The following is a 27529-nucleotide window of genomic DNA, read 5'->3' on the forward strand; positions in this document are numbered from 1 at the left end:
CGTATCTTTTGTCTGACCATGCATTGGACCAGAATAGTCGTTAGTGATGTACGTGAATGATGTCCTTGTATACTGATGATTTCCTTGGTTTCCTGCAATTTCCCAAAATTCAGTGAACTGTTGATGGAGAACAGTCAGAACTAGCGCTTTAAATGAGAGCAGGTTCAATACATTCATGTGTAAGCCAAACCTATTTAGTGTGAACCAGGAAACCCAAAGTCAGAAGTTGTATCATTTTTAATACTGTACCGTATGTGGACCTGCTAATGAGTGTTGAAATGACAACTGCAAGAAAAAAAAGGGGCGGGTCACCATTTTTAACTTTGTTAAATATTCTTTCCAGGTTTGCCAGTATCAAATTGATGATTGAAAATTAAAGTGGGAGACTCGTTTTACTCACAACAAGCCCACGAGGGGGAAAAGTGCAGGATTTTTTCAGCCATCGGCTACGCAGTTTCGTGGCTACATGCGCTGTCAGGGTAGAACAGCTATAACATGGTGACAGAAGGCTTGAGAAGCAGGGCTACTGCTCCGCGCAAATCTCAGCAGGGAAATGTCACACACTTCCTCCACAGGTTCAGCACACACAGCTCGATGCTGAGGAACAGAATGGCCTTTCAGTGCTTAAAGCTGAATCACTGTCTGGATCCCACAGTTCTGGGAGACCTTGATGGTAGCATTTTATGAATGTAACATATGATGTAAACTGTATGATGAAAATGATAATCCTTTTCGGCTAGAAGCTTTTTGATGTGGTTTAGCCGTGACGAAAATATTATTAATGAGTGTTAAGTTAAAGATATATTTGGCTTAAGTTATTGAATTAAAGGGAAATCTGACCCACTTGAAATACAAAATAAGTTTTTGGAGTGTAAGGGAAGGAAATTGATATGATGCAGACATACAAAAGTATAATTTTTTTTGTTTGAAATATACTTGACTTGCTGCATGTAGACGAGCCCGAAAGTATTAGCGAAGATTGATTTTTTTTGCAAATGTGTGCAAATTACTAATTGTTCCAAGTGCGATCCTGTGTGAACTCTACTTTGGATAAGAAGTGTTTGGTATGCCACTTTACATCTCTGCTGTGCAGAATCTGTTACTGTCTCTTTCTTTTCAGTTCGGTGTCAGCCATGTTTCTTCATTGAATATTATAACAATCTGCAAAAATGTGCATGTCTAAAATAATTTTAAAATGCTTTTGTTTTAAAATGAAATGAATTTTTATGTTATCACAAATTGATTCTCTCTCTCTTATTCTCTATGCTGCTCATCCTGTACAAGGATGAGACCTATCTGGCATGACGTGGGGGGACACCCTGGACAGGGTTGCAATCCATTACAGGGCACACACACACACACACACACACACACACTTTCTTACACATACACCAAATTGGAAATGCCGGTTAGCCTACTGGGCACATTGTTGGACTCTGGGGGGAAACTGGAGTAACCTGAGGAAACCCACCAAGAACAGGTAGAACATGCAACCTCCACATGCACAGACCCGAGGCGAATCAAATCCTTGACCCTGGAGGTGCGAGGCCACCGTGCTCACTGCACCTGTGTTTCTATAGTCCTTATTATTACATATAAGCTGGATGCATCTTTAAAAAGCAGTGATTTTATAAAAACATTGTTATTGTATAGAGAAACTTGGGATGTGGCCATTGATAAGTCGCTTGTATTCATTGCATTACCTTTATTTAATGCGCAGGTCAAGCTTTGGGTTCAGACAGGTCAGGATTTTTTTAATTATTACACAAGCCAAGTTATGTTTCATGTCAGATTATGTAATAAATATTCTCTAATGATAGACTTGTGGTTGCATGAAATTATTACATGAGGTCATCAATCAGCACAATCCAGGCTCATGCAGAAACCTGGATTATGTAAATAATTTGTGGTGTCAGATTATTAGGGCTATCTACAGTAATACTAATTTGTACGGTTAAGATAAAATGTATTACTGAAAGAAAACAAGCTTAAGGTGGGCAAAGCCACTTAAATTCATGTGATTTATAAAGAAAGTTTATTAAATCAACACTTTAGTGAGCTTTTAATTCAACCAGTGCACTGTGCAGTTGCCTCCTATTTAAACAAACAGCAGACTTCATTTACAGCAAAAGTGAAGACATGAGGGAGACAAGACAGTTGTGGACTTACAGAACACAGTAAGCTTTATAACGCTATGATCAGCTCATGAGAATGAATAGGCCTGCTCATTTTGGCTTTATTCTTCTTATGAAATTTACCTAAGTATCCACTTTATATACTGTAGCTAAACAACATGGGCAGTCTTTGTGTTGGTGACAGCCCTTCACCTGTGATGACGCCAGGGCTGGTGACACAGATGCCAGCTAGAGTTGTTGTACTGTGAGCTGGTACAATAGGCACCGCGAAGATTTTAGATTCCTCATGGCAGAGCACTCGCACCAATCCAACTAAATTGTTGATTCTACTGCCTTGTGTTTGGAAGGTGAAAGGAAATAGGAGAACCTGCAGTAATCACACACAGACACGGGGAGAAAGTGCAGTGAAGCTCAGGTTTGCACTGGGGGCCCTGGAGCTTTGATCACACCGTTACTTGCTGTCCTCTTGTGTTGCCCATAATGGAAGTCAAAACTGCTCATGGTCATGCTCATTGTTACTTATGTACAGTACATGTTTTATTTCAGTGTAATCCCCTGTTACACATCTGTAATACTAAATAAGTAAGTAAGGATAATTCTACATGCTGGTAATAATCCTGGCACTGCTTTTGCTTTGGGTTTACATTAATTAGTCAAACGGAATTCAAAAGTCATCTTATGTTTAAAAAAAATATATAATAAAAATATTATACAGATGCAACATTAACCAACCCATATTTAACATATAGTATACCTACAGGACATAAATAAATCAACCCCTACTAAAGTCATAGTATATATGATCCAAACCTTGTCATGTTAAAGAAATATTTTGACATGTGAAAGATGTATATTTCAGGCCAGGACATGAGAACGTGCGCTGTGATGCATGACTACGGACACACATGTTCCGATGTCCTTGCTATACAGACAGTGACCTGTGTACCAGCATTTCAGAGAGCCAGTCTGGTCACATGCTGTGCCATACTCCCACCTCCCAGCTAGGCCAATCACAGGGCTCATTTTTCCACATGCGTCACAGGCCTCTGCAAAATCCCATTATAAAATCCACTCTGCTTCTTTAGGCCGGTCATTACTCAAGGTCAGTGAAATAGGGTTGTTGCCCAGCTTGATGTAGTGTCTTATCCCGTCTGCTCGGCCTCCTCAGCGTCCTCTCCTCTCATGCATGCTCGCTTTGACACATAATTTTTTGGTCATGTCAGCCTGTCAGTGCTTTTTTCAATATCTGCTGTCAGCCACTGTCAAAGATGAGCTCTGTTTTGGGACATCCTGTGCATAGTTTATTTTGCCTGGATGGATAGGCTAGATTTAAATAGTTATCTGACACGGTAATGGAACGGCATGTGTGGATTTATATAACATATATTTTTGGGGAAAATTGAGGATATTTGTGATTACTTATTTATTTTTCTCCCTGCTCTCTCATTATGTTGACTAGCTGCATAAGACATCCTCGACCCGGGTTTAATAATTATTACTGAGCTGTAATTGCTTGCGTTGCTGTGATGTATGTGCTGCAGAATTCATAGTGCCAACGGGCTGTTTTGAAAATATTTTATGTTGTTTGCATTGAAGAGCATATAGCCGAGGGAGGATAAGCTTGTTAATTAATAGCACTTCATCATTTTGGCAAAAAAAGAAACAATGGACTACAATATTTGCTCCATTTTGCAGTCTGACTTGCAGTGTAGTTAAATATTTGCTTATTCATTGTTAAAGAAACAATTTCTCTCATGGATTTATTTATTTTTATTAACAGGTTCACCTTTTTATGGTAAAAGTTCTTTGAAGCAAGTGTAGTGTTGAAGTAGTAATTAACAAGCAATACATTTTAGCTCCTTTCATTCATGAGCAAAACATGAGCAAAATCGGAGGGGTCGTTGTTGTAGCTCCTTTAACCCACGACCAGAGGTAGTGACGGGGCTAGCCAAACAGTTATCAGCTAACACAGTAATATGTAGATCAGACAAACCGGCACACTAAATTAGTGCGAAAGCTAAAGTGCATCATGAAATATATCAGAAAATGAGACTGATCAGCATGTCCAGGCCAAGTACAATTAACAGCACTGGATTAATTCAGGTATTAAGATATGCAGAAAGCCTTTTCCCAGACCAGTCCCATCTTCTGCATTATGATTAGTTGCAAGAATTTTACTTGCTCTGTGATTGGTTAGATTGTCAAAGGCTGAGGCACAAGAGCCAATTGTAAAAGATCAAAGCTGGCAGCAGGTTTTTTTTTTTTAAGCACAGTTAAGCTCTTCATGGCCAGTAAATAGCAGTGAATTAGAGAGACTGCATCCTCTGAAGCAAAGTGCTGCATTTGGCGAGTGAGCAAAAGCACCTTAAGACTCGGTTCATCCACCCTTATTGTATTGAAAGCATTGATCTGCACTGTATTTATGATGAATGTGTGTTAAATCCTAGATGTTGTGATAAATGTCATGCTTCCTCTAATAGAGAAAGGCAGAGCACTCCTGAGACGCACACTGAGGCACACCTAATTCATGGCTTCTGTGTGAATTACATTTACAATTACAATTTGGCTGTTTGAGGTTACCTGAGCATTTCATTTTATAAAATACAGATTATAAACCACGCTTTTTCTTTACTATAAAGATTCTGAAGGCGCTATTTTTTGTTGTCTCCTGGTAAAATAAAAACTTAAGGAAATCATGTAGCAAAACTTACAGTAGAACAACAGCCAAAGATCAAAAAGACTCATCAGGGAAATTAGCTTTAGTTATTGACTTCATAGGCATTGCATTCATTCATGTTGTCATGTGACCTGTGCTTATAATAAAAGTCAAATATTTAATAAAAATGCTTGCTTTGTAAGGACTATATTCCTCTCTGTATGATTTTTTTTCACTGAACATTCAGGAGCTGTTAATGTGTTCAGGTGACAGGAAATAAAATATTAGTTAACTTGTTTAAATCGCACTGACACGCTTTAATATTTCCAGAAATATTTACTGTTTATACTTAACAAGATTTTTCTCCTTTTATCACAACCTTTTGTATGAAGATTGTCAGATAATTTGTCAATAACTTGATTTACAATTTTTGTGAGGTACATTTGGAACAGAAGCATTAGAGTGTGACTGTGTGCCTAGAGGTGCATTTATTTAGTTTTATGAGGTGCACATTTTCATGTAGGCTTGAGGATTGATTGATGCGCTGTTCTCATTGACTTTTTATTGCAGTAAGTTTAAATATGGCTGTAATGCTGATTGATAGGAAGAGGATGTGTGGGATGGTCTGGTTCAGTGGTAAAGTTATGGTGGAATTGCTGCTTTCTGTGGCTTTATGAGGTCTATTTTGTTAGTGTTTCTTTCACAAAAGTGCCTCAGATCAGACGTTCTTTAGACCATGTAGGTGCTTCTGGGGTATTTCTTTAATCAATCAACTCATAATCTTTAGTGTTTTTTAGCTTAAGCCTGGCTGATGTGTTTTTTTACTTTTTTTTTAAACATTTATTTGCTCAAATTTCTTTTCATTGCCACATTGTCAGGGTTGCCATAATTCTGAAGGTCACTGGGAACACCCGGAAGGAGCACCAGTCTATTACATTCACATCCTCACTATTTCACAATGTCGATTAGTCAAAACAACGACCTCTTACAGCAAACCCATGCTTTACTCACAAGAACTCATGTATTTGAAAAAAGGTAAACAGTTTTTTTTTAAGGTTTTTTTCGTGTGTGTGGGGGGAGTGTGTGTGTGGGGGGAGTGTGTGTGTGGGGGGAGTGTGTGTGTGGGGGGAGTGTGTGTGTGGGGGGAGTGTGTGTGTGGGGGGAGTGTGTGTGTGGGGGGAGTGTGTGTGGGGGGAGTGTGTGTGTGTGATTTTTGTGTGTAAGTTACTCGAGCTAACATTCAGCATCTCCCCAAATCAATGCTGCACTTCCTGCTAAGAGGCTAATTGGCAGTCAGTGTCCAGAAGGTGACATTTCCCATGGAGTCATGTGGTGAATTATTCACCGGTCTAAACACCAAACAGCGTTCACTGTTGACATCGCCTAGTGATTCAGTAAGAGCGTTGTTGTCTTGTGAAGACATTTAGGTCGCAACTTGCACATATTAGGAGCTATAATATATCACAGTCAGCACATCTGGAGAATCTTAAAGCTCATGACTATAAATAGCAACGCCTGTGAAGAGCTGAAATGCTTAACCTTTAAATATCTGGAATTAATTCAACCATCCATTTGATCCAACTTAATTTAGTCAGTGGACGGTGGTCTAAATCTTTTTAATGGTTTTCAGTGGTTTAAAGACGGAGCGCTCCTGAATTTTCGGGTGAAGTCACAATTCTGCATATCTGATTGACGTCATTGGGACTCAAGCACACCAAGCAGGAGGCGCAGGTTCCTGCAGGGACACTTCCCTGACGTTTACTGTAAGCGAACCGTGCGTTCACGTCCCTGAGCAATAGAGCGCCGTCTTTGTACACACACAAAGTGTTGTGTTTACTTATTTCCAAAAATTTGTTTCTGATTTGTGTTCAATCAGTAAGCATTTGCATTTTCTTTCAATTAATCAAAATTTAAAGTGTAAACTACAGTACATGATGTAGGGCTGGACATCGTCTCTGTTTTCTGACTTATAATTTACAATACCTGGCAGATAGAAAAAGACTCTGTTGTTGGGTTTTCTGAAATCCTAGAGCCTGGATTTGGTTTAATTTCACTTTAGAAATAAGACTAGCCAAATCCTGATTGATTGTGCTCACCATGCATGAAGGAAGAAAGCTGTAATTCTGCCTCGTCATGCTGCTTCTTCTCCAACTGGGGTTTATGGCTTAGGCTCTGGGCTTCTTGGTGATATTGTTACCTGAAAATCAGGCTAAAAGGAAGCTGGTATTCACTAGTTCTGTGGTGATGTTTTAAGATGAAAAACTCATTGTGGGTGATTTGTGCAATTACAGAATAATAAAGAATGTACAGAATAATAAAGAATTTCATTATAAATTATTAATATATGTTATATATTGATATATATGATAATATTATGGTAATAAAATACAAATAATGAATTGGCACCCTGTGATAGGCCTGGATATGCCTCGTGCTCTAAGTCTCCTGGAGTAGGCTTCAGTCTCCCTGCGGCCCTCAGTACAGGATCAAGCGGTATACTGTAGATGATGAGTGAGTGATATGAAAATACTGTTAATAGTAGATTAATATATAATAAAAATACTATTTTTATTTTCCTGTAGTGTGTGTACATTTTCTTTTGGCTGACTCTGTATTTAAGGATGGAAACATCTTAAATTCATTAGCCAAGTAAACAGTGGCCAGTTTGGTATTTCTGTCACCCTGAAAAAAAGAAATGACTGAAAAGGTTAAAGTAATTATTTATCAAAATGTAAAAAGCCTGATAATTTTGTTGGTTCAATACAGATTTACAAACTAGGATTGCTTAATTACAGCAAAATCAGAATGACAATTATTTGGGATAATCAATATTGATATCATGATCACTCATTGACTTTGGAAGTGCTTTTGCTTTTTAACTGTGGATTTTCGTGAATTTTAAATATAATATAATGCATCTGTAAAAAAAAAAAAATAAAGAAAGAAATGTAAAAGAAAATGTCACAACATGCTTCTATTTAGAGGTGAAAGCAAAATGCTGCAAATCAAACAGGTTTTCACTGTGAGTAAGTTGTTGAACAGTGTTTCAGCCATCAACCAAGAGTTGACTTCTTAGACTGTGCTAACAGCGAAGTCATTTTATCGTTTGCACTGGACTGCTCATGGTTATCATTGTTTCCACATACCTGCTTGTGGTAGATTTGTTTGTTCTAATTAATCTGCAAAAAGTCCTGTAAACTAGAGTAAACCTTAGCTGATGTGTGTGATAATGTAGGCAGTAGGATTGAGGTATGTTGCTCCACAATGATGCACAATGTTTAGACATACAGTAACTACATACAGTAACTACATACCAAATACAAACTTTGAATAAAAAAGGACAGTAAAAAAAAAGTAAATCCCTAAAAAAAAGTAAACACACTGGCTCCAGGACTGCCGATTTGTGATTTGTTAAATGAAGAGGGGGTTTATAGTTATCTTGCTATGTGCACAAAGTTTTCCTTTAACACACAAAGATCGTAACTTAGGTTATGATTTGTTGTTCCTTTTAATTTCATTTTGTATTGTATTTAATATGCACAGTATCAGTTATGTGATCTAAAATTCTGTGTGTGTGTGTGTGTGTGTGTGTGTAGGTGTGTGTGTGTGTGTATATTAGCTGGCAGTTCGGTGTCTGACTGAAGACAAGGATTGTTCTTGCTCTGTTGAGGATGTGTACAGTGCTGACCTTTAAGTTTTCTACATTGTTAGGTTTTATACTAATCTTGAAATGTATTCAAATCTAAGTTCAAAGTTCAAATCTAAGTTTAAATTCAAGTTGCTATTGAAAAAAAAAAAAAGATATTCAAGTTCCCTTGTAGAGATGGGAGAGACTTACAAGAGGACAGTCATCACTGCAGCTCTTCACCATCAGGCATCTATGGTAGATTGGCTAGATAGGAGCCATTCCTTACTAAAAGAGATCCCTTAATAGATCCCCTAAATAACTCACAGACCATGAGAAACAAAATCCTCTGATCTGACGACTCAAAGCTTGAACTATTTGAAATCGGGAACTGAGCATTATCTCGTTAAAAGTATCCCTACAGTCAAACACGGTGGTGGCAGCATCATGCTGTGGGAGACTAATCAGTATAGAGGGGAAAATTGATGCCGAAAAATAAAGACCTATCCTCATCTCAAGCTGGGGGTAACAGTTTATATTTCGACAAGACAGCAACTCGAAAGCAAAAAAAACCCAAAAAAAAAACACAGGAGTGGCTTGAGAACACCTCTGTGAAAGTCCTCTGGTGAGAAGTGAGATGCCTGTGCCCATCCAATCTGTTCGAGCTTGATTGACTCTAACAAGAATCATGTAAGGACAGATCTGAGGGGCTGATCAGGGTCATGACTGTGCAGCAAGGAACCACGGGAAAGCTCAGACAGCCTATTAACACCTTAAAACGGCACAATACATGACTAATGATCTACAGTATAATGATATGCTAGAAAAAAATTTCTCTGTTGCTTCTTCAGTTAATAGGTTACAGGCACCAGCTTAAAAAAAAAGCGCTTGTGTAAGCTGGTTTAATGTGCTTACAGCAAATAATGGCATAAATTCTGTTTGTCTCTAACCAGCATTGGACAGGAGATGAAATAATAACTGTTACATCTGTATACTGTGTATCATGTAGTAAATTTGTTTATTTATCTGTGTTCTTCTGGTTATAAATTATACATAATGAAGTTTGTGCACATTAACCTTATAGCCATTGTTTCATTTTAAATTCTACTTTCAGAATCAGTCATCGTTTCTAGCTGTAATCATTTCAGCTCAAGTGTGCTCGATACCTAAGTGCCGATTTGATTTGTATCGCCATTCTGTTAGTATCACCATTGTATCAATACCCCGATTTGATATATAGCTTTAACATTTACTTCCTATTTCTAAACCACTTTATCAAATCATTTTCTCCTACAGTACAACACAGGATGCTGTGCTACCTGCCAATGTGTGAATTATTTAGAGGAACTGCAAAATTTTAGGACTTCAAGTGCAATCATGTATGAATTTAAAATTCATTTAAAAAAAATCAATTTTGGTATAGGAATACGTCAATTACAGTACTTAACTAAATAAATGTTTTCCTATCTCTAGTGTGCACATACATTTTTTCCCAGTCCCTAAAGTATTTCGTGTAATGTATAAAAGTGTTTTCTTTCATTGCCACATTTTTTTTTCAAACCTGCTATTGGTAAAAAAGTCTAGTCAGTGCAAGCTCACTATGCCCCCTAATCCCCCTCCCCCCCAACCCACAATGCTCCACACACCCCTGAAACAGACTCATGATCTCTGTTTCATCTACTGGCTTCATCACAGGTGGCGGAGGCTCATTTTTTTGTCTCTTTTTCCACAGTCTGTTACTCTGATAAAGAATCTTATTAAAAATGCAGTGAGGAGTTTCTCATTGTATAATGCAGGATATCAGTAAAATAACAAACACACTACCATGTATAATGAAAGCTGGGATTCTGCTCTCTACTGTGCAAGAGTGAAGCCTGGCTGAGTCAACAACAGCTGTGCCTGATGTATGGAAAGGAGGCCAGGTTATATGTGGAACACTGCTAAGGGGTGTTTATCCAGAAGAGGAAACCTTTTCAGCGATAATACCCGAGCCAGGGAAATGATGGTCATGACAGCTGGACTTGCTTTTCCACGAAGATGGTCCTGTCCTCGGCTGATACAGACAGCTGTTCTCTGAGGACTTGTAGCTTCAGTCGCTCGATAGTTCAGGACTGGAGTTTCCTACAGTCTACCCGAGCCTTCAATAACGAACTGGACTCAATTTTAAACACATCTCCTGTTATACTGAACTTCCAGTCTCACACAGTATGACTGCAGATCAATCCCGGCTATCCGTTATCACCCAAATGAGGACGAGTTCCCTGTTGAGTCTGGTTCCTCTGAAGGTTCCTTCATATTACTATCTCAGGGAGTTTTTCCTTGCCACTGTCGTCCTCGGCTTGCTCAACAGGGACAGTCTTATCATTTTGATTCATACACATTCACATCTCAGACAAACTTAAATAATTCTTTTGATCGTGTGAAGCTGATTTGTGACAATGACAATTGTTAAAAGCGCTATACAAATAAAACTTTATTGAATTGAATTAAACTTGCACACATCATTTCTCTTATGATTCTGGTTGCTAGCTATGGCACATTCTTTTCATATATCGTTCTAAAAGATTTCTCTCGCTTTACTTGTTTGCCCACCTTAAATGCATCATATACAGCAGCTGTAATATTTTACACTGACTTTTAGAGAATTTCCAAGCATTCACAGATTCACACTTAGAAAAGATAGGACATCAATCAGTGCATAGTAATTACTTTAATATGGCTGCTCAAATCACTTGACCTTGTTCTGGGAACTAGACCATAGCCAAGGTTGAAATAGAAGCTTGAAAGTTTCAGTATGTCAACACAGGGCTCTAGGACTGCCACCTCCTGTTGAACAGTCCCCTATCACTGATCTGACAAGCTGTCAACTGAGGTGCCCAGTTTCAAGTCTTAAATGTTTGAGGTGTCCACCGAGCGAGTGGAGAGGCTTTTTCGGGTTTTGGCAATCGGAGCAGGAGCTCCTACCATCTCACCTTCGGACAGGTTATCAGGACCCTTTCCACTGGACGAAACTTAAGCTTGACCAGTGAGAGATCAAGCCCGATCACAGGTTTTAGATAAGAAACTAATCAGTATCTATACCTGCCCACTTTAATACACATACAGTACAGTATGTTGTCATGTTATTTGTTTATTTGAAGATGTATAAAAGTTAATATCACATCTCCCCATAGATATAATACACAGCAAAGGGTGGGGAGAGTACCATGTGACCAGACCAGGACATGATTTTGTTTTATGTATTTATTAATACAGGACTTGATTTCCTCGCTCTGCTGACTCAAACATTTTTACTGGTGCAGTGCTCAGGCTTTCCCATCTGTTCCTTAGAATTTCATTCTTTAGGCAGAAATTATAATTTTAGTTCCATATGCATTATTGGCCTACAATGTCAGTTAAGTATGGCAATATTTTGCGTGAAGTATAAATTAGATTTTGGCTAAAACCTTGACTTTCTCTTCTGTTTAGGGGCTTCATATCCTTTCTGCTCTTGAACTCTCACAGTTGTGGACGGATATGTTATTGTCTACACTTTTTCTGCCTGTGGCTTCAGTATTAAAACAAAACAACAACGACAAAAAAGTCAGCAGCGTTCCTTCATCACATTGATGCAGCAGTGATAGCGCTAAGCATATTAACAGCCTCCAGTGTAGGTGTCCAGCATCAGGTTACTGTGAGGTGCACTAACAGATAAAACATTAGGCAAGCTGATAGCAAGGGTGTGCATTTGTGCATGTTGGTGTGCTATTCCCCATAGCATAGCAGCTATTTGATAGCAGTAGTTCCCGTTTCATCTGATCAGGCGATATTGCCCATCTCGCGTGGAGCAGCTGAAAGAAGATTAAATGATTTGACCCCTGAAGCTCTAAGCTACACCTTCTCCACTCCCCTGTGCTGGGACACTTTCTCCAACCAGTGGCCAGACATATGACAGATGAAAATGCTGTCTATCAGAGCTGCTTAATTCCTGAGATCACACACATACACACAGAGGAATAAATTTCATCTGATGTGTTCCTTACTGAGCATGTGTGTGTGTTCCTATCAGCTGTGTAACTTGGGTCAGTATTTAAAAACCCCCGAGGCAGAAGAAAACATGACCAAGCCCTACGCCCATCTGGCCTGAAGGAATTACGTATAGCCAGCACACTTTTAGCTGGTTTTGTGTTTTCCTAATTGAGGTTCTCCTCAACACCTGGTGAACACCTGGCGCTTTTACGTGTTTGTGATCCTCGTCAAGCATTTGTCATTTCTAGGGTGTTTAAAAAAATGCTCACATTTTTGTAGCAGACAAGTTGTGTGGGATTTGTTAGCATCCCCTTACTAAAACTTCATTGACATGTTTGTAGGATTAACTGATCTATTATGTCGACTAATGTACGAGGAGGAGACAAAATGATCCGCACTCCGGTAATATGGAAACTTCTCAACAGCGCTTTCCGTTTAAGGCTACTGTCTCCCAGTCGCTGTTGTGCAGGTGTGAACGTGTTACATTATTTCATTTGTAACTGTGGTGCGAGCAAAAATGGATGCCCTACTTTTGTCTCGAAGAAGTGTTGTATGGATGGAAAAAGAAGTTCAAGGAAGTTCCCACAGGTGGTAGCGATCTAGAAGAAGCTGCACGCCTGTCCACATCTACGGCTGATGACAAACATCTGCACGCTTCCGCCCACACTGTCGATTTTCTGTTTTGAGGCAAGATGACCACATTGCATCCTTTTTGTAGTTCTGATCTCGCTTCATCTCCTGACTTTGACCTGTTTGGTCTCCTGAAAGCTGCCTTACGAGTACAAAGATTCACTTCTGAAGAAGAACCGAAGACAGTGGAGCATTCCTGGCTTACAGATTAGCCTAAAACATTTTTTAATGAAGGAATGCGAATGCTTGTTGACAGTTTGTGAACAAAGATGGACAAACTCCTTGAAAAACAAAAAAGAAAATGTTGAAAAATTATGTATTTGTCTTTTTTAAAAGGTTAATTTACATAAATTCTATGGCCAGAGTGCCAGTATAATATTTATGCTCTGTTATTAGCTCCTTAAGCAAACTGATACAAGGTTCTTATTGAAATGTCTAACGGTTTTCTTTTCTTCTGTCTTTCCAGGTGGTATTAGTCTTTGCTCTCAGTATTGGAGCCCTTGGAATATACTTCATAGACTCATCTGAGTGAGTATTACACTTTCCTAGTTTTCTTGGCATCTTCTCGGGGCTCCATGGTCTATAGTCGCCAACATCTAATACATTTTACACTGTACAACAGATGGGCATTATTAATTAAATTCTTATTTTTAAACCAAATTCTGGTTACAGTTTCCCTGAAGAGAAGGCCCATGTTGTTTTTTAGCTTGCAGGCAGATTCTTTGCTCACACGTTTCAGGTACGTCTTATATCATGACTCATAAGTGAATGTTTTTTTTTTCCGCCTGTGCAGTATGAGCATTGCTAATGGAGCATTTGCTGGCTTATTGTGCCAGCACAGAGCACAGGTGGGCACATTCATCTGTACCAGGATACTATTTTCCCATGTAGGTAATGATACATTTTAATGTTCCCTCAATTGGCTGTTATGCAAAGTGCGCTATTAAAGAAATCACGATCTTTGTCCTGGTCCCAGCACAAAATAAAATCCAGCCCCGGGTAGCGTGATTATTTTGTCAATGGAAGCCAAGTGAGTCAGTTTCCATGGTTACATCAGGTGGAAAATCCCTGGTGCCCTCTCATCCCATCCCCCCATGATCCTTAGAGACAAGCGCACTCTTCCTTTGCCCAGCTGTTGCCCAGGCAACCAGGTAGCACTGCGAGCAAATGGAACTCATATTTCCTTGTGTTCTGTGCCTGCTGTCATCCTGCCTTGGGGTAGCAATGACTTTGTCAGTTCAGGCTTAATACCACAACCTGGAGGACTGAGCGCTTGCACAAGAATTAAGAGACGCCAAGAGTGCTGGAATAATAGTATAATTTATCTGATTAGCAATATTGCATCTATGCTGTTTGTCCAACATTTGTGTAAGCTGAAACTTGCCGTACTTCCTCAGGGGGTTTCAATCTGCTCTAAAATTTTATATATATAAAATGTCAAATAGAGCTTCAGGCACTTGGTGTACTTTTTTTCCTGCATTTAAGAGTTACTAACATCTGTGGTTTAGCCATAATCTGTAAAAATAAATAAAATAAATTATGACCCCTTGCTGCAACTACAGAGGCTTTTTTCAGATAAATCAACTGACTTGTCTGAATTGGTTAGACAAATTCAGGCAAGTCAGTAAGATCCAAAGGAAGCTTATGGTAACAATTAATTTTCTCTTTGTGCCTACTTGATCTAGGTGAATTTAAACTATAAATTCACAAGGTATTGATTTTTTTTATATTTTGAACTAACAGAAATAAAGACGTCAGGACTATGCAGGCTTTGTTGTTAAATAATGGAGGTGCTGCTTATTAATAAGTAGCCGCCACATTCAAGTGTTGCCTTGCTGTTTTTCTTGTGTTTTTCTCAGATGTTTAAAGGTCCCACACATCTCATAGCCCCCTTCAGTATATGCGTATAAAGTATTAATCAAAAGTTTGGACACATCTTCCCAGTGTTTTTTGTTAACTGTTATATTTTCTACATTCTATAACAATACTGAAATTGATGCATATGGAATAATTAAGTAACAACAATAAGATTTTTTTTTTTAACACGAAGGTCAGCTGTTCTGGAGTACTGTAGTTCTTGCAAGAACAGTATTGTCAAGTGCATTTGTAAAACCCATCAAGCACCATGATGAAACTGTCTCCCAAGACCATCCCAGGAAAGCAAGACAGAAACTTAGTGTACCTCTGCTGCAGAGGATTTTAGGCTTTATAGAGGATAAGTAGCAGACACATCTCAATATCATATTATAATATTGCATATTTTGGATGCCCTTAGTGTCGTTTTATAATGTACAACAGATAGAAATAAAAATAGGAAAGACCATGGAGTGGACCATGGCAAGGTTGTATTATATGACTGGTACTGCATGCGGTGATGCTCCAGCTAAAATACTCCTCAGATGATGCATTTTGGTGGCAAAGTGACAAAGTGTTTAAGCACTGTGGCCTCGCACCTCTAGGATCGAGGGTTTGATGCCCGGCTCGGGTCTGCGTACGTAGAGTTTGGACTCCTCCCACAGTTCAGGTTAGACTACTGTGAGTGCCCTAAGTGTTTCTATACATGTGTGCGTGCCCTGCGATTGATTGGCATCCTGCCCAGGGTGTATGCAGCCTGCTTCCTTCCCTGTATAGGATAAAGTGTTATAGAAAATGAATGAATGAATAATGCGTTTCTTTCATATCTCAGGCTTCTCTTCCAAACACACCATCTCAGTGTCTGTATACAGTAAATGAGCTCCTGCTGATGAGCATCCCACAAGAGAGCAGTAGAGCTGAGCAACGCACTAGGATAGGGTACCTGCTTATACTGTATGAGGTCACATTAAGAAGGAATTTGCTTGTTTATGCTCCAGCCAATACAAAAAATGGAAAAAAAGACAAAAGGCCAGGGAATGTGGCCCCCAGTGGTAAAAGCCCACCCTATCATCTGGAGTTTGATCGCAAGTTCAAATCCTGTCATGCTGTATATGATGCCCTCCTGCAGCCGGGAACCTTGAGGGGGCTGATTGGCCAAGCTCTCTCGGGGAGGGTTGGGAGGCACTTTAGCACTCTCACATCAATCACGGCTCTAGGCAATCTTGGGTGTCTGTGAGCACACACACAAGCAGAAGGAGTGGATAGCGCTATCGTTCGAGTGTCTCGAGGGAAACACATGATGGCCTCCACCCTCCCTGATTGGTAGTTGTAGCCTTGATGGGGAAATGCCATGATGACGGGTAGGAATTTGGCTATTACTAAATTAGGGAGAAAATCTGGAAAAATATTAATTAAAGAAAAAGCATGGAATGTTTTTTTTTTCCCACAATTTTTTACATGCACATGTAAAAAAAAACACTTTCACATAAGATTTCCTCTGTAAGGGGGGGTGTGGGGAAAAGTTATCCCCATAGGCTTGTGGGGATGGATTGTGTGTGGACGCACTCAAATTCATGTAGTGAATAAAAAGAAAGGCTCATTGTGGAATGTGTATAATTTTGCATTATCTAGTCATTTACTATGGTTCAAGGACTCATACCATCTGCAGTGTTTGTGTGACTAATACAGCTGCTGTGTAATTACCGGTGTCCCCTCTGGGTTTTTTCCTTTGGAGGTAAAATTACAATACTGCCACACAATATTAACACTACACCAGATTTTCATTAAAGTTGACTATACAAATTGTCATATAAAAGCCAACATGTAGTCTTCATGTAAGCAGTGAACAAGTGCTGACGTGGTTCTCGTTGTGTATAGAGCTGTGTATTTAAGGGGCCTGTGGAAGCAAACTTTCTCAGACAGTGTACAGAAGCCCTGATAGATAATAGTGCCAGGGTCAGGACGCTATCAACAAACTTTAACTTGCCCTATATACTCACTTAACACCATTAACACCATACTTGCACTCATTTTTTATAGCCTGTCCCAGAGGACCCGGTGTACACCCTGGGTGGGGTGCCAGTCCACTGAAGGGCACACAAGCACACATTCACTCTCACGCTATGGGAAATTTGGAAATACCAATTAGACAACTCTGCATGTCTTTGGACTGTGAGAGGAAACTGGAGTAGCCGAAAGAAAGCCATAAAACACAGGGAGAACATTCGAACTCTGCAAACACAGACCCAAGGCAGGAATCAAACCCTCAATCATGGAAGTGAGGAGGCCATGGTACCAACCACTGCACCACCATGCCTCCTGGAAAACACTACCAATACTGCACATCCCCTTCTTTGCTCTGACAGCAGCTTTAGATTCTTGTGGTCTGGGATCTACAAGGTGGTGGAAACATTACTTTGATTGCCAAGGGGACACAAGGGAAACCCACACAACACTGGCCATAATGTTTTGTAATGTTATGGTTGACTGGTCTATTTGGAAAGTTCTGCAAAACATATTGTTTCAGATCAACAAGACTTACACTCTAAAGGTCATCTACAGTATACTGTAGGTGTAAATAGGATCATGTGGTGCATGTCAGGAGACTAGGAGATGCATATTGTAACACTTTTGTATCACAATACATTTTTTTTGCTATTCTGTCCCATTTTTACTGTGTAATATTTTCATTCTGGCTCCAGTGCTGATGGTTTGAGTTTACAAACAGACACTTGCTGATAAGTCGATTATATAGTGGAGCCTGTCTTGAGTACTCTAATGTCATTTCTGGGCTTGTCTGACATTTGACACAGTGTTGTGCTAATGTAAAGTCATTTGTGTGTGCATGTGTGTGTTTAGCTCTGTGATTGAATTATATACTTTTTTTTGGTCTAATGTTTTATATTGGGGAATCTAGAAGTAAGGAACAGGCTGTTACTGATCTGACCAAGAGGCAACAGTTTTAGGGTTTAGTGTAATGCAAATGGATAGAATTTAATTGTATTTTAAAATTTGTTGGAGCAGCAGCTTGTATTTTATGTCTTGTCTGTGTTCTCATTAGGCTGAAACTAGGACACTTTACATGAGCCTTCTTAACCCTTCACCTGGTCAGCTCCAAATCTGGCAGTGACAGCAGTGCTGAATGCTCAGACCTGATCTACTGTTTAAAACAGACTAAAGCTCTAAAGGTCCAGCACCATGGCAGTTAAACCCTCTTCTCCTACTGTTTTCACCCCTGAGATGTGTGTAAACAACACACACCTTCTCACTCTATGTGCCATCTGTGCTAGCATTATTAACTGACCTCTGTCGCTGCCATGACTTACACTCTGAGCTGGTAACAGATCATCTTTTTTCAGTTCATCCTTTATTTCACTATAAAACAATCCAAGCACTCTGTCACACAGAATGTCTAGAATGAAAAAAAAAAGGAAACATGTCATATGCCAAAGTGTCATTGGTGTTTAAATACTAAAAGTAATGGTCCATTAAAAAAGGCCCTCTGAACACATGTGGTATTAGTGATTTTTACTAAAATGCTGCCTAGGGTAACTCTGAATTTGACGTAGGATGAAATGCTGCACTGGCTGCAGTGGGGAAGGCAAAGAAGCGTCTTTATTCCTGCTTGAGAGGCCATGCTGACCTCACAGGGAGATTTACACAGCTCAGTGGATACACAGCCCTCTCTGGTGGCCAAACAGCATCCTCTCCAGATAGCGGCACGGGGCCTGATCATGTTTTGATAACTCACAAGCATGCTGCTAATTGATCATTATGGATTGCTTGTGTTTGTTGTTGATATGGATGGTAAAGTGGTGCAGTGAAACTACTGTCACACTATGTCTTCTTTTTCTTGTAATATTTCTTTTTATTGTACTGTACATGATTACGTGTGTAACACTAGACATTGTTATTAACAGACACCTCAGAATGTGTAATCATTAATCGTCGTTTTTAATATAGGCTTTGTTTAAATGTTTTTATCACCCCAACCAAAGTAAACATTCTTGGAAAATAGACTAAAGTTTTAAAATGCTGATTTTCTTCATGATTAATCTCTACATTAAATATAAATACATGATTCACATCTGTAGTTCTTGTTTTATCAATCTGTAAGATTTGTTCATTTGATGCTAGAAAAGAGAAAAAAACATTTTAAATACATGGGAAAAGAGGTTTAAGTAAGCTTGTCACTTCTACCATCATTTAATTGAATGATTATGAAGGCGATTTACAATACCAATTCTATATACTGTAGCTCGGCTTTTAAAAAGTTTCACAGTACATGCAACCTTACATTAACTTACATTATGTCGTCGCCGTCCTGTAGACTTTTTTTCTTCTAACTGGCATACTATATACAGTATAGTACAGCTACCATCTGTAGTGGAGATGAGCACTGAAGCGGTATGAAGAGGTCTGATGCGGTTGACTCTTTTTTTTTTTTCTTTTATCCTTTGTCTGGTTTCATTATTCATAATGGGACTTTACCCCTTTGGACACGGGTCTCTTTTAGCTCAGTGTGCACAATGGAGGTATATCTCCAGTATTTAGGCCAACGGAAGCGAGGCTCTTATTTAAGGAATGCATTTATTTGTGTCCCATTTGTGCTGTATTCGTAAGTGTGAGCATGGCTGCTCTTTAAAAGACTCATGCTGCTCCTGCTGCAATGCAGGGATGAATAATACACATAGTTTAACTCCATTGGAGCATCCCTGTGCTTTTAAATCTCCCACACACTAGGAGCATGATATTTAAGCTCAAATTCACTAGATGGAAGAGAGTGAGAAAATGGTCGGACTGAAGGAATATCAAAAGGTAGAGCATTTCTTCAAGCTTATAATCTAGGCTTGACATGATCTTTTCTTTACATGAACATCTGCTTGAGCATGCATCAGGTTTCAATAGAGAAGTCTCAAAATTGTGCTCTTTATTCATGAGGGGGGAAAAACAGCAGTGCTGACTCAGAAAAACTCTCTGCAGCACCAGGTTCTTATCAGTGAGGCAGAACTGGGGGACAGAAAACTTCTGCAAAGCAGAGGCGTGTAGCTTGGCACCATGCAAGCATCAATCAATAAAGAGATAAGGAAGGGCATTTCATTTTACTCTGCTGTGAAACTCTCGTAATCAATTTACATGAAAGGAGCTATCTATCCATGAGAGATTTCTGCAACCTCATGGGTTTCTGAGCATGAAGAAGCAGTGTAACACAATATTATCTGTATCTGTATTCAGTTATGAATCTAAAGCAGCCATAACCAAATTAAATGTGAATGTTAAGTCAAACACAGGACTTGTTATGAAATTTCTCTTAAATAAAGCCAAAAAAAATGACATTTTCAGAAAACTTCAAGCACAGTATTGTGATGAGACTCATAACTGCAGTAAAACATTTGAATGGCGCAAACATTTTAAAATCGTCCATACAATATGTCTGTAAAAGGCAATCCCTGATTGAGGTGGGTCGTAGCACGAAGCAGTCGCTCCCATGAACATTTAGCCAGTAGAACGCCTAATAACTTGAAAATTATGCAGAATTTCGGAAGATAGTCATCTGTTCGTGGGAACTGTGTACACAATCATTCATGAAACCTTGGGAGTTATTGCCACGTTCTCTGGACAGTACTGGCTCCAAGCAATTTCCACATGTTTGGGCTTTAAAGGAGTTCTTGAGAGGCCAGCAAGCACTCCTGAAAAGCTGGGATTAGTCCAATTGGGATTATAAAGAGAAATATAGCTAGTTCTGTTATTTACATTTGTGCATTTGACAGATTCCCTTATCCAGAGCAACTTATATTTTTGTCGCTCAAGGGCCCAACAGGACACCTTGGTGGTCATGGGACCACTGAACTACCCCTGACCTATTTTGCACAATCAAAAGTCCTGGTTTGACTTGAACGGCTTGAACTTGGAGCTCAGTCAGGAAGGGTATAAGTCAGACTACTGGAGAAAACCACTGAGGAGACAACAAAATTAATGTGTACTTTCACAATTTTTTTTTATCAGTTTAAAGCAGATCAACACTGTGTTCACAGTGCTGTGTTTGTGTTCAGTAATGCTACCTTGCACACACAGTTGAAGAGCTAAAAGTGTAACTTGCCAGACCTTGTGAGCACTGGGCTATTATGTTGTAATGGTAGCTACATGTGTACAGTAAGCTGCTCTCCTTACTCATTCCTCCTGTTCTTAAGGAGCAATGCTTTGTGTGTTTTCTCCTTCAAGTGAACCGTATGCGGAGGGTGCTTCAGGGAGAATCAAAGCACACAGGCTATTTTTAGTGTCCCAAAAGAGGTTGTATATGTCTGGTACCCTTGCAGGTGCTACATCATTCCTATTTTAAAAATGGCGCCTTGACCTAAATCAATCACGGTTGTATTAAGTTGGTCCTGTTGCCTTCAGGAGCAGATCTCTCTGCCTGTTATTGCACAGGGTCTTGCTCTGACCTAGGGTCACCTCTCTCTCGATGCTCCTGCTCCTCTCAGGGCCGTTATCTAAACATTTTGGTTTGCTGCCGTCTTTTAAACACATTTAAATTTTCTGCGCATTACTACTGTAAATAGTTGTTCACGTAAGAAAGGAGTTTAAACAGGACACACGATTCCCTGGGTGTCAAACCTTACACACAGTGTCTCACTTTTGGCTGCAGCAGTAAAGACCTGAGGCCAACTAGTGTAATGTCGAGCGTTAGTAGAGCACCTGTGCTACAGTAGGTCCGTCCCAGCCACTGCGCTGTCCCTCAGAAATCTCCGCTTGACCTAAAATCAGGCATGTTCTATATAAAGCCTGTGGAAGACAAACTGTCCAGGTTCTTGTGCTGGGACAGCATTGAAGGAGGTGGCTTACGTAAGCTAAGTTCCTGGCTTATTCTGCCTGGACAGCATTTGACACTGTATAGTGACAGTGCTTTTGTGAAGGAGGTTCTTTGTGTTTCCTAGTTCACGCATGTACAGAGACGTCTTTTGCACTCACGGATCATTGGATTATCTCTGTTTCCGTGACATATTTTGACTCTGACTGCGACAGCTATAGAATTAGCTTTCTGGCAGGCTCGTTTTCTTTACCTCAGCATTCGCCCTTCAGCTCTGAGCTTTTATCTAGAAGTCCTTCCCGATGAAGTTTATCCAGGCTGAAGGTCAGCAGGTCACGTTATGGTGAGACAGGAGTTGGAAGAATTGTACTATAGGGCGTGTACAGATCATACCAAATGGTTCACTGCCTCAAGGAGGCTATGTGTACACCCAAAAACATCTGCCCATGTTTGAAGTCAATGGCAACGTAACATCTGAATGTTACTTGGTAAATAATTACGAATGTTGAAGTGCTGTCTTGTTCTTCAGAAATAGATTAGATGGTTTACAGTAAAAAATCGGCTGAAGTTATTTATGCATTTCCCGAGCACTTAATAAGGAACACTACGTTAATACTGGGCTCACTTTTAAAGCAGCCTCAATTTTTCATGTCACAGATTCCACGAGATGTTGAAAACGACCCTTTGAGATTCTGATCTATGTTGGCATGGTAATTTTCAAAGGGCGCTTTCATGCTGTGAGTCTCCTGTTCTACCATGTCCCAAGGTGTTCTGTTGAATTCTAATTTTTGCCTTATCATGGTACATTATCATGCTGGCAGAAGAAATTCCTCACACCATTACACCACTTCCTTCAGCCTGAACTGATACTGTAACATAAAGTAGGGTGCGTCTATGAATTTGTGCTATTGGTGCTAGATTCTGATCCTACCTTCTTTGTGCCCCAATCAAGCATTGTCTGAACAGGTTATTTTTCAGTCGTTCAGCTGTCCAGTTTTGTTAAACCCACTGTAGCCTCAGCTTACTGTTCTGGGCTGACAGAAGTCAAACTGTCCATCTCATGAGCTCTTTCTCTTTTTTTTTTAATTGCACCGTTCTGAGTAAACTCTAGTTATACATGTAAACCCCAAGATCCTTGCAGATGTTGATAGTTAATGCAAACCTTTCGCAAAGCAGCTTTCTCATATATGCATGATTTTTTTTCCACTGTACTCCTTTCACACAAATGGCTGATTAGATAATTGCATGAAATGAGCGCATTGGCCAGAAATTACCTGGGAAGCTACAGTAAATGCTAAACCAATAATAATAAAAAAAAAAAAACACAAATAGCTTTGCTTATTCAACCATGCAATCTATGCCTTGTTTACATTTTAGCATTTTTGTATTAATTTCAAGGCTAGGTAGTCCATAAATAATTGAGACTTGGTATGGGATCAATATTAATGCCACTGAAAGGGCACTACAACATTAACCTCACCACCGGGACTAATGGTTGTTTATGAATCTGTACCTTTTAACTTAATTGAATCAGTCAGCAGTTGTTTTAACCCTTGAACTTTAGTTGCAAACTGATTATCCTGATTGATGTATTCTTGGGAATTTATACCTCTTGTGAAGGTTCATAGGCAAAATGATTGCACAGTGTGTATGTATGTATGTATGTATGTATATATGTGCTGTCTATGTGCTGAATATATATTCACACGCACACACATGCGTGCACACACTTTGGATGACATTGTATCCAAATATATCAACTTTAATATGGAGTTGGTCCCCCTTTTGCAGCTTTTGTGGAAGTCTGTCCACAAGATTTTGGAATGTTTCTCTGAGAATTCGTGTTCATTCATTCTGTAGAGCATTTTTGAGGTCAAGCACTGATGTTGGATAAGAAGGCCTGGCTCAGAATCCCTGTTTCAGTTCATCCCAAAGGTGCTTGATGGGGTTGAGTTCAGGGCTCTGTGTTAAGGCCAGTCAAGTTCTTCCTCACCAAACTCATCAAACCATGTCTTTATAGTCCTTGCTTTGTGGACTCGGTCACAGTCATGTTAGAATAGAAAAGAGCCTTCCCCAAACTGTTACCACAAAGTTGCAAGCATAGCATTGTCAAAGATGTCTTGAAATGCTGAAGCATTAAAATAACCCTCCACTGGGGATAAAGGGACCTGCATTCAGTAATTAACAGGTTTGTGTAAAGTCAAATTCTTTTACAATTCTTATAACTCCATGGTCTTTCCTGATTATTTCTTTCACATTGTAAAACAATTCTGAAGGCATCCAGAATATGCAATAATCTCCTTTGAACAGTTAATGTTGAGATGTGTCTGCTACTTATGGTCTGTAAAGCCTTCATAATGCCTCTAATCTGAGGTTCTGTTAATTGGTCATTTTTCAGGCTGATAACTCTACATTAACTTCTCCTCTGCAGCAAAAGTATGTTTCGTGTACATTTTCACGAGAGCCAGTTACATTGTGGTGCTTGATAGGTTTTGAAAATGCACTTGACAATACTGTTCTTGTAAGAACTAGTCTTAAAGTAACATCTAACTGTTGTTGTTACTTAATTTCCTAATGCCATATGTGTATTTCATAGTTTTGAAGAAAGGCAGTATATAAGGTGGCAGTATATTACAAGAGTGAATTCCCTTCACCATTGCTTTGTATTTATACTTTGTGTTGTTATCATGGAGAAAAGTGAAGAATTGCTCTACAGTAGTTGTGAGGTTGTCTGCATCAAGGACATCAAGCTACTTCAGTGGTTTATTTTTCTGAAAATTGCAAAAGTAATTTTAAAAGTGTTATTTGTCATCATGGTTGTAAATAAATTACATAAGTCAATTTAATGCTTTCTGAAGCCACAGTATGTAAATGAACTTGAGATTTAAAGTCTGATTTTGTGTATTGCTTTTGTCTCCATAGCCCTATAGAATCCTGTCAGAATTTCTACAAAGACTTCACGTTACAGATCGACATGGCCTTCAACGTGTTCTTCTTACTCTACTTTGGTCTGCGTGTAAGTGCTTCTCCTGTACAAATCGAGATCATTTTACAGTCAGTTTGGAGTAATGTGATTGTTTTATCTTACAGATACAGTAGCTATTCAGATTGTGTCTAATGTTTGTGTATACCTCCCATGTGTCACTTCTTGTCCCCAGTTTATTGCAGCAAACGATAAACTGTGGTTCTGGCTGGAGGTGAACTCTGTGGTGGATTTCTTCACGGTGCCACCAGTGTTTGTGTCCGTGTATCTTAACAGAAGCTGGCTGGGTAAGTCTCTACTCGTCTGTACGCTCCCTCCTGTTTCCTCTTCACTCCCCCCCAGTATTAAAGCCACAACAGTCATCAAGAGTAGCAGAGCCTCTGCTGCAGAGACCAGAAAGACCAGACTGGAAGAAGACAAGACAAGACGAGTAATGATAGTGATAAGGTGGCCAAAGCAAATGTTAGGGCAGCTTATCTTATTAAATTTAAGCCTGGATATATGGGCACCTGAGTTGGTGTCACATTGTGTTTCCTGAACGGCTGAGAATAGCTCAGAAATGCCACCTAATGGACATGTGAGTGACGGCACAAAGATGCAGGTTACAGAGTGACACGCAGAAAAGAGAAGGAAATGTCCTGGACTGGGTTTATAAGAGTGATTCTTCAGCTCTGAAACTAACATAGCTGGGGACATTAAGAGGGTTAAGGAGAAAGAAAGGTATTAAGATGGAGTTTTGTGTTTAGGTGAAGTAGTCAGAATGATGCCACACTGAGTTGCTTTTCTGATTCTAATGCTTTTTTTTAGGTTAGAAGCCAAGAGTAACCTGTAGGTTAGGCAAAAGTGCAATGTCACTAAACTGGCGGAAATTCACTTGTGTGCGCGCACGTGTGTGTGTAAGCACAGCTGTCAGTGAGTGCATGTAAGTAACTGTTTGTCTTTTGGCGGGGGAGGACGAACACTAACTCTGTCACTCAAAAACACTGCAGCGTACACAATAAATACAAAAAAGCAGCTCCACTCCTACACATGCAGACAACCACATTACAGTCAGTTTACAACTCATCAACCATCCAGAGCAACACTACAGAACTAACTATATAGTAAACAACTCTCAAGAAATCGTACAAACACTTGATCGAATCTGGTATGTCGTGTTATTCATCTCACCTTGCTAAGCCAAAATTACAAGCTTAGGGATGAGGCAATAATTTGTCATGCTGCTCTTCTCCCTAAAGACTGTGAAGGTCTAAAACTATCACACTAGATTAAGCCCTCTGACACCCAACTGTGAGATCTGAGAATCAAAGGCTTGAAGATGATGAAATATACTGAAATAGCCCATGCCTTATACTTGCATAACAAACCAAATCATATCCAGCGTAAGATGTTTTATCATTATAGGTGTTATTTAGCCTCCTGCTTTAGTAAAAACAGCACAATAGTCTAATGCGCATGTTCTAACAAAGAGAAATACAAAACCTCTGTAATCCTACAGTACAGTATTAATCAAAAAGTGCTGATTGCAGAATTTTGAGAGAATTTTTTTAAACCATTTGACGCACAACTCCCATTAGTGCACTCAAAGATGGAACGTATTTCTTTCAGATGTGACGGTTGATGTTAAGACGAATGAATCAGCATTTAAAAAGAAGTAGAGGGGGGGTTGAACATTTAAAGATATTAAATTAAAATGGGTATTAATAACAAATTAAGCGAAAGGTGGTTCTTGTAGCATAGATGGAAGAATTTTTTTGTTTAATTAACAGTTCATTCCAACTCGGCTATATAAGCAGCGTTTTAAAAGTGCTAAAATTTAGTATAATAATATTTAGTATCAGTCTCCTGGTTTGTGTTTGCTACATACAATTTCAGTTCTAGCAAACTTAGTACAGGCTGTCCGGCAGTTTGTGTGCTTCACAATCCTGTAGCTTGTGTAGGAACTATGCTAATTTGACAGACTTTATTTATCTGTTGTATAAAAGCAATATCACACTCTTAGTAGTGCTGTTGTACTTAATATCAGTACAACTGTGAATACCTATGGAATAATGTCTGAGCTCAGGCTTCTGACTGTGTGGGATCTGTGTGGGTCTCCGCTGAGTCTCTCTCAGCTCCATGAGCAACATGCTGTGTCGGGTGAATTGGTACAAAGCTAAGTTGCAGCTGGTGTGTGTTAACATGTGTTAACTGTGAAGAACTTAAAGTATAATTTCCTAAGAGATTTGTAAAGTGAGCAGGAGGACTGTATGGACACCATGGCTCTTACTTAGTCCAGATAATTATTGTGTGCCCACTTAGAAACAAGCTCAGTCAGGCTCTTTGAGGGCCACACTTAATAGAGGACAGTAATTGCTCTTGCTCATAAGTGGACATCTGGTCCATATAGATACCAGGCTGGAGTAGAGCCCTTTAAATGTACTCAAAACGTGCAAAGCAAATGACTAAATCTAGCTTTTAGGTGTTTAATTTTAGCAGTAAAACAGGTTTAATTGAATTTTACACGCTAATGACTTCAGTAAAGCAGTGTTTCCTCTATCTTGTGTGCTCGAAGGTTACTTGCTATTCAACACTGCCATCTGGTGGTTAGATTCAGTCTCTTTCTAAATAAAGCAGCATTGCTGCTACACTGGTACAAATATTCTTCATCATTGCCAGACAGGAAGTTCATCTGTCAAGAGAACATGACCAGTGGAACAGCAACCACATTCTGCTATAAGCCCTTGGCACTTGGTTCACCCTGCTTTCACATGGCGTCCCCCTGGCAGTGTGTTCATATGACTCATGCTCAGCGCCCAGTGTATTCCGGATGCTGTTGGCCTGCTGGGAG

At 39.5% G+C, this 27529-nt stretch overlaps 1 protein-coding gene across 13 annotated transcripts in view; it reads left to right on the forward strand.

The window, feature by feature from the left end:
• The window catches only part of kcnma1a (potassium large conductance calcium-activated channel, subfamily M, alpha member 1a), a 166486-nt gene that overhangs the window by 71200 nt on the left and 67757 nt on the right, over nucleotides 1-27529 (forward strand). For all 13 annotated transcript variants that reach the window (XM_053501584.1, XM_053501585.1, XM_053501574.1 and 10 more), the window contains exons 3-5: nucleotides 13521-13582; nucleotides 24639-24732; nucleotides 24875-24986. In XM_053501584.1, coding sequence (XP_053357559.1) covers nucleotides 13521-13582; nucleotides 24639-24732; nucleotides 24875-24986 — 268 coding nt within the window. The remainder of the gene's footprint in view (nucleotides 1-13520; nucleotides 13583-24638; nucleotides 24733-24874; nucleotides 24987-27529) is intronic.

The sequence above is a fragment of the Clarias gariepinus genome, chromosome 8, assembly GCF_024256425.1.
Source record: "Clarias gariepinus isolate MV-2021 ecotype Netherlands chromosome 8, CGAR_prim_01v2, whole genome shotgun sequence".
Lineage (NCBI taxonomy): Eukaryota > Metazoa > Chordata > Actinopteri > Siluriformes > Clariidae > Clarias > Clarias gariepinus.